At 38.1% G+C, this 8,148-nt stretch overlaps 1 protein-coding gene across 1 annotated transcript in view; it reads right to left on the reverse strand.

The window, feature by feature from the left end:
• Positions 1 to 8,148, reverse strand: part of LOC136850265 (small ribosomal subunit protein uS5m) — an 81,866-nt gene that overhangs the window by 47,914 nt on the left and 25,804 nt on the right. Inside the window, exons 3-4 of the mRNA XM_067123943.1 lie at positions 5,887 to 6,012; positions 1,796 to 2,023 (exon numbers count right to left, since the gene is read on the reverse strand). Coding sequence (XP_066980044.1) covers positions 1,796 to 2,023; positions 5,887 to 6,012 — 354 coding nt within the window. The remainder of the gene's footprint in view (positions 1 to 1,795; positions 2,024 to 5,886; positions 6,013 to 8,148) is intronic.

Below are 8,148 nucleotides of genomic sequence, written 5' to 3' on the forward strand. Positions count from 1 at the left end.
CATACATAAAGTGTGAGGAACTATCAAGTCTTCGATAGCCTCACCTTACATTCACCCAAGCTACAGACTCGATAGCTAGAGGTAAGACATCTTAATTATAAGAAAAGTCAAAAGCAAAATCAAAAACGGTCCACAAAGAGCGTATGCCAAGTCACAGATCCAGTCGAATACCAAAAACAACCAAAATACTTAAGTGACAACAAATTTCGAAATCCAAATGGCGGAGGAACTGACAACAGGTGTTGACAGTCCGGCGACAGAGAGAAAATCTGAATAGAAAATGGGAATGGTTCCTGATGCCGCCTCCCAGCGGCGCGGAATGTGTACTAACCACCTGATCGGCCACTCGTGTGCCGCGAATTTTGAAATTCTGTCGGACTTCGGAGATTACAGCTATATATATATCTGACAGGTAAGTCTCATGAACAAAATTGAAAGTAAATATTTCCAACCTGGTGCGGGACCTCTTTTCCAAAGGAAAATCGTCAAAATATACTAATTTTACCAAGCTGTAAGTGTTTTTTCTAAAATATATATATTTTTTTTTTGTAAAATTATAATTAGAGCTCACCTAATATCATAACATACAAGAACTAAAAGCAGTAACAAATTCTGAGTATATTTTTTGTAAAGTATTTATGAGACATCATTGGATGGGAACCTTGACAACATTCCCCTATGACATCTCAAGGCAAATTGATCCCTCTCTGCTGTACCGACTAGCTATTAGAGTTGGGGTAGAGTTGCAATGATTCATTTATGACCCATGGAAGTGATCTGATTACTTTTCCTGCAAAATTCATTCAAATTGTATGGCATGAAATCTTGAATATATATATGTATGTTTCCTGGACTCCACCACAAAACTATATGTAAACATACATGTATGTTACCCATCCAAAAGGGGTTAAATATATCTTGCTCTTTTTTTTTTAGTTTCATTTCATTATTTGCATTAATTCACATTACTGTACTGTATTTTACATTTACGTCCTTCATGTGTTTTTCTTAGCCCATATATGTCATAGAAATGTTGTGTTCTGATGTCCTAGATTATGACTTTACTACTGCATTAGCAAGGTGGGTGACACAGGTACTTATTTAGGTATGTTCCGACTTACATTGAAAATCAGGTTATGACGTGTCGTTAGGAACATACAGTATCTCAGTCGTAACCCAAGGATTGCCTGTATCTCAATTGTTCAGAGTCATGGTCCTCCCCTTTCTTCAATTTGGACTTCCACTAATGAGAAAAGACCAAGGAGATGGTGTTCAATGAATGGAAAAGCCATCTCTCCTGATTCCAAGATATCTCTTCAATGAGGAATGAACACATCCTTCTCAGCAGAATAAATTTTGTCCCTTGTTACAAAGGTATGACTATTCAGACTTCTCTAATTACCATCTGTGCACCAGTTCATGGAAAACATGTCATGAGTTATTCAAACCTTGACTTTACAGCATCTGTGCAGTTTACCTAAATGCAATCCATGCGTACAAATCAGCACAGGACATGTGCAGTGCTTTATATCGTGATGCTTGTGTATGTACAGATAAGTAATGAAGCTCTACTGGGGTTGTGGTGATGGCAGACATTTACATTCAAGTCACAATTGCCAAATTCCATTGGTATATAATGGAGTAAACAGTGATGGTTCAAACTCAGAAGGTTTGAAGGTGGTTGGCTGAGGCAACTGCACTTCCATTAACCATAATCTTAGAATTTCAATGATTTGCATCATACCAAAGACATAAAATACTGATACATGACATAGCAACATCAAACAGACATTACCTTCACCAATTGGATCAGGAGGCCCTATGCTTCTTCCAGGCATTTTTGTACCACTCCAACCTCTTTCTAAGGGATCAATACGCAAAGGGCGAAAAACACCCATGCTGTCACGTAACTTCAAAAGTTTTGCTTCTCTCTCTTCATCTTTTGGTAGTTTCTGTTGCTGAACAAGTTCCTTTCCACGCAAAATTGGAGCACTGAGACCAGGCCACTGAATATTTTCACTACCTGGAAAATAAATAAATTTGTAATTAAAATTTGATGTATATATAATCTGTTTAATACCACACATGGAAGCTGCACAAGTTGCACTATAGTATTAGAGCATGCTGCACAAGCTGCACTACAGTATTACAGCATTCTAATAGTAACAAAAATATAGTAAAAATTAGCAAAATGACTTTTAGCTCCTGAAAAAAAGGAAAATCACAAATTTTCTAAACATTACCGATTTAGAATTTGTATACATTATTCTAAATATGTAATGTGTGTCTTCCACACTACCAGTTTCCTGTGGTGAGTGATAGTTGAGCTAAAATATCCCGCTACAAGAAAACAAACCATCAGGAAAGCATCCTCCTTACTGTAGTGTCTATAGTTCTCTGTATCACTAGCAATCTAAAGTGTCAGAAGTATGACAGTCATCACATAGCATTTACTCCAGCTCCCTGACAGTGACCTTCATCAGATCAGACTCCCAATTTAACATTAACTGTGTGAATTCTGAAAAACTTTCCAACTAAATTACACTGGTCTTACATGCATTTAGTATCTAGGATGGACCTCACATATCACTAGAAGAGAGTACAACATTTCCAACCATTTTTGCACAATAAAAACTTACTGTCCATACAATGTCACCTGAAACATGAGAGAGAGAGAGAGAGAGAGAGAGAGAGAGAGAGAGAGAGAGAGAGAGAGAGAGTGTGTGTGTGTGTGTGTGTGTGTGTGTGTGTCCTAAACAAGTGGTACATACTCGTACAAAATTCTCCAATTAAATAGGTTATCCTAAATGGAGCATATATAACTTTGCATTTCATATTTATTCATACACTTGGACCTACAAACCTCTCACTTTACCCACCTTCAGTATTCTGGCAGACTGGAGAATAAAAATATTGATTTTGAAAGGAAAGGCTGGGCTACAAACATGGGAGACCTAGTCCCATTGGGTGAATGGCCAAGAAAATGACCTCTATATGCATACCCACATCTTAGACAAGTGAACAGCATTACTGGCCTTCCAAACACTCCACGATCGAGTGATGGAACATTCTGCAGTGGATGAACAACTACATGAATATAGTGGCATATGCCAACAAGTAGGGAGACAGTTCCTTCCTCCTCTGTCAGTTGGCAAGGCAGATAAACGATTAGTCTGTCTGGGACACCTTAAAACTGTCAGCTAAGTATATTCTGAGTACGAAAAATGTCAAGGTAGATCACCTTATTGGCCAAGGCGAAGTGGTAGGGAAAGAGTGGTCTCTGCATCCTTACACTGCATGGCAGAGGCTGTTCAGGCTTTGGGAAATATCAGCAGCTAAACAGTTCTGCTCCCCCATTCCAGACTTGTGGGCTACTATGGTGGAGGACACCTCCCAGCACCCATGAGATTTTCTGGATATCTAGGCTATTCAGTTTGATGTTTCTTCAAAACAAACAAGTGAAAAATGACCTGAAGTTCCTTCAGCACAATCAAGTTTTCTGTACAGCCACTACAGTGCATAATCAAGGCGACCGAAAATAGATTATCTTTCAGTGGTCTTGGTAGACAGGTAATGCTGTATGAGCCACGGCCCATGAAACTTTAACCACAGCCGGTAGTGGCCTGTCCTATACTGTTGCCAGAAGCACAATTGTGGCTAACTTTAACCTATAATAAAATCAAAACTACTGAGGGCAAAGGGCTGCAATTTCGTATGTTCGATGATTGGAGGGTGGATGATCAACATTCCAATTTGCAGCCCTCTAGCCTCAGTAGTTTTTAAGATCTGAGGGCAGACAGAAAAATTATGGACGGACAGACATCCCCGCACAGTAGGTTTCTTTTGCTGAAAACTAAAAACAAAGAAAACTCATTAAATACTGTAATGAACTGAAGCATAAATTAAATGAAGAACCTGCTGAAGAAGATGATGACAGATCACATTCAGAGTTTGCCAGTTTGGTAAAATCTACCAGAAGGAAGTCTATTAAGTCAGTTATGTATTGTTGGTCTCTGAAACGGAATTTCAAAGAAATATTTCTCTTTAGAAATTTGGTCCTTTCTAGATGGTCTTCGGGTGCAGTAACTCATAATATTAAGGAAACGCATCACAGTTACCATCAGAATTTGAGCATGTGGGATAAAGAACACTTGGTTTTCTCAATTTTACAGTTATGGCTCATAATGGGCACATTGGAGAAATGGCAAATTTACTCTACTGTTACCCTTGAAAGTTAGGAACAATTGTGTAATTTGCTCTATAAGAATGTTTCTCCATGTCAAGCATAACCTTAATTTCTGACAAGTTAAGTCTTCCAACCAAAAGGAGAAGACCATAAAATAATTTCCATCACCAATTAAAAAATAATATAATACAAAGTGAACTAAACCCTCAGATACAAGTAAGTGCCAGATTAGCCAATACAGTGAACCCCCCATACTCGCGGGAGATGTGTACCACGCTCCCCCACAAATAGCTAAAATCCGTGAATACTTAAAACCACTCTAAAAACACTTAGAACTGTCTACTTTGACAGTTCATACACAAAAAACTCTCTAAAAATATTTATACGTATTTCAATAGTTTTATCACAAAAAGTGCATTTAATCATGAAAATGATATGAAAATAAAGTAATTAGTGAATATTTCTCAGTGAAAAATACTGCAAATGGGCAAATTTTCTGCGAATAATGTGTATATATGTTCCACAGAGAAATCCACGAACAGGTGAGTCTGCAAATCATGGGACCGCGTATACGGGGGGGGTTTACTTTATCTGGTTTTTCTGAAACAAATTAGGTGCAGATCTGTGGGTTGTGCAGGTGCTGAAGGAGGGTTATGGGATTCCATTCATGAGAAGTTCACCTTTTTCTATAGTTCTGGTAGCATTTCTGGCTTACCTACATAACCGAAGAGAAATTCAGAGCTTTGCAAGAGGAAGTTCTCAGTCACTACTACAAAAAAAAATGGCCACAGAATCTGCACTGAAAGTAAGTCTTGGGTTTTACAATAGCCTCTTCTAGTGTTAAAGGCAACAAGCAGATGGAGGCCAGTACTGGATGTCTAGGAGCTAAACAAGTTCGTGAAGCTGAAGTGATTCTCCATGGATGCATCTGAAATTGTCCATTCAACAGAACAGTTGGATGGTATGAATAGATCTTGAAGATGCCTACTTCCAGGTTTGAGCTCTGTTTCTGACTGAGCACCACTCCTCACATATTCACAAGTCTTCTTAACACAGTTCAAAATGGCTGCACCTACAGAAAGTGAGAAATCTCTGTCAATTTCTAGCAAAGTCCAGAAGTTGACAGGAAGGTTAAGTATACTGGTCAATCTTTCAAAGTCCCAACTGATTCCAAGTCAGTAGGAAGATCATATTACATACAAGGATGTGGCAGGGAGATGAGGTGTCCAGAAGCTGGAAAATGAGATGGAGAGGGTTTGTACTGTATATCTACTGATAGTGGACGTGGAAAAGTTGAACGGAAAAGTAGTAAATAAGGAAGTGGCAGGACACAGACTTATAGGAAAGCTCAGGAATCAATGAAAAAGGTGACAGACCAGTTAAAAATATAAAAGAGGAGGGAAGAGAGTGGTGAGAAATAATTTCACCCCTTTAATTGAAAAGCTGAAGCAAAAATTATTATGACGACAATGATGATGATGCATGTAACTTGTAACAAAGGTACATAATTATAATGGAGAAATAGCAAGATAGATCACTCCTGTATAAGTATGGTAATGAGAAGTAAGAAGAGAGAAAAACACATCAATTCTTTTTGTCTGTCAAGACAAACAACTTTTAGGAATTTAAAAAAAAATTGCATGTTGTGTTTACACCAAATATACAATACAATATAAACTTATAACATGAACCTTACTTACCTAGGCCAATAACTTGGCCCCTATTTAGATTCTTTGCCATTTTTTTACCAACACCTTTCCCTCGACCCCTCTTCTTTCCAGCATTGCTGACACTTGTAACTCCTTTCCATAACTGCTCAGCAGGCACTGCAAAAGTAATGCACATTACATTAAAACCATCATAAATAATCTGATACAGTAAATACACATCCAGTACATGCAACTAATCACACAATTATTATTCAAAAGATGAACCCTATTCATATGGAACAAGCCCACAGGGGCTACTGACATGATATTCAAGCTTCCAAAGAATATGGTGTTCATTAGGAAGTAAGAGAAGGTAAAGAGAAATAGAGAAAGAAGAGATCCCACTTATTAAAAAAAATTTATTAATAAATTAATGAATAGATAAAAATGTATTAAAATGCATGGAGAATAGCATTAGGGTGGTAATGCATTGCATCCTCGCTTGAACTTTTCAAGTTCCAATTGCATGACACCAGCTTGCTATACTTTCTACACTGCCAGGCAGTGATGATACGGCTGCCTTGGCTCATCAGTTCATGCAGGCTTCCTAATAGGAAATCACGCTTGCTGTACTTCCTATACTGCCAGGCAGTGGTGATATGACTGCTGTGGCTCAATCAGTTCATGCAGGCTTCCCTGATAGGAAAATCCTGCTTGCTGTACTTTCTATACTGCCAGGCAGGGAAGATACAACTGTCTTGGCTCATTAGTTCATGCAGGCTTCCCTAATAGGAAATTCAGCCTGCTGTACTTTCTATACTGCCAGGCAGTGATGGTACGACTGCCTTGGCTCATCAGTTCATGCAGGCTTCCCTGATGGGAAAATTCTGCTTGCAATACTTCCAGAATTCTGGAAGGAAATCAAGAACAGTACCAAGGATGACACCATGAGAGTGTACCTCCTTTGAGGACTCACTACTGAGTATCAGCATAGAGATGTTATCCATAATTCCCAAGAGGAATTCAGGTCTTTCCTGGATATGGAATCAGGTCTGGTATGTGAAAATTTCTCATCCTTTAAACTAGAGGATTGAGAGGCTGCACAGTCTGGGAACAGGGTAATAAAAAAAAACTGTAATCAGTTGCCTAGATCCACACTGCAATCAGAATGGATAATATGGGACAGCCTACTCACTCCCAGAGCTCTGACTGGTAACAATAAGACCAGGTCGGACAATAAAACCTTATACCAGAATGCAGAACGGGCACCAATATCTGCCTGAGAATGACGCTGATAACCCTTGGCAAGACACCTCAATTCAATATGCATCCTTTCACCACATGGAAAACACCTCATTAATGAAAGGAAAACTCACTGAAGTTGAGCATATACAATTTCGGGACAGAGCAGCCTTTCCCAATACTAAGTGGTGCTTGATCCCTCCTTTAACAGTAATTCAAAAAACTGTCGAAGGAGATGGTTATCCTGCTAAATAATACAGCAATGCAAGGCAAATAGAAGCAACCATATTAACCCTTAAACGCCTACTGGACGTATCATACGTCGACTAAAATTGTCTGTTGGGTGCCAAGTGGACGTACCCGCACGTTGACTACAAAAATTTCAACCTTCGGTCAACTTTGACTTCGACCAAAATGGTCGAAAAACACAATTGTAAGCTAAAACTCTTACATTCTAGTAATATTCAATCATTTACCTTCATTTTGCAACAAATTGGAAGTCTCTAGCACAATATTTCGATTTATGGTGAATTTTTGAAAAAACTTTTTCCTTACGTCCAAGACGGTAACTCGGCGAAAATTTCAGAAATTCTTTCGTCATTTTGTCGTAATTTTTGCACTGTTTTATATTAGCTGTTACGTAAAGTTTTTATATGAAAATGTGCGCAATTTCATGTAAAATACAACAAAATACAACCCATGGTTGTAGCTTTTATCAGTTTGGAAATACTTTCATATAAATCTCGATAACTGCCAAAATTTCAACCGGTCAACTTTGACTTGACCGAAATGGTAAAAAAACCCAATTGTAAGCTAAAACTCTTATATTCTAGTAATATTCAATCATTTACCTTCATTTTGCAACAAATTGGAAGTCTCTAGCACAATATTTCGATTTATGATGAATTTTGAAAAAAACTTTGTCCTTACGTCCGCCAGAAATTCTTTAAATCACGTTGTTGTAATGTTTGCACCGTTTTATATTAGTCGTTACATAAAGTTTTATATATGGAAATGTGCGCAATTTCATGTAGAATACAACAGAAAATAACTCATGGTTGTAGCTTTTAT

This window comes from Macrobrachium rosenbergii, chromosome 21, assembly GCF_040412425.1.
Source record: "Macrobrachium rosenbergii isolate ZJJX-2024 chromosome 21, ASM4041242v1, whole genome shotgun sequence".
Lineage (NCBI taxonomy): Eukaryota > Metazoa > Arthropoda > Malacostraca > Decapoda > Palaemonidae > Macrobrachium > Macrobrachium rosenbergii.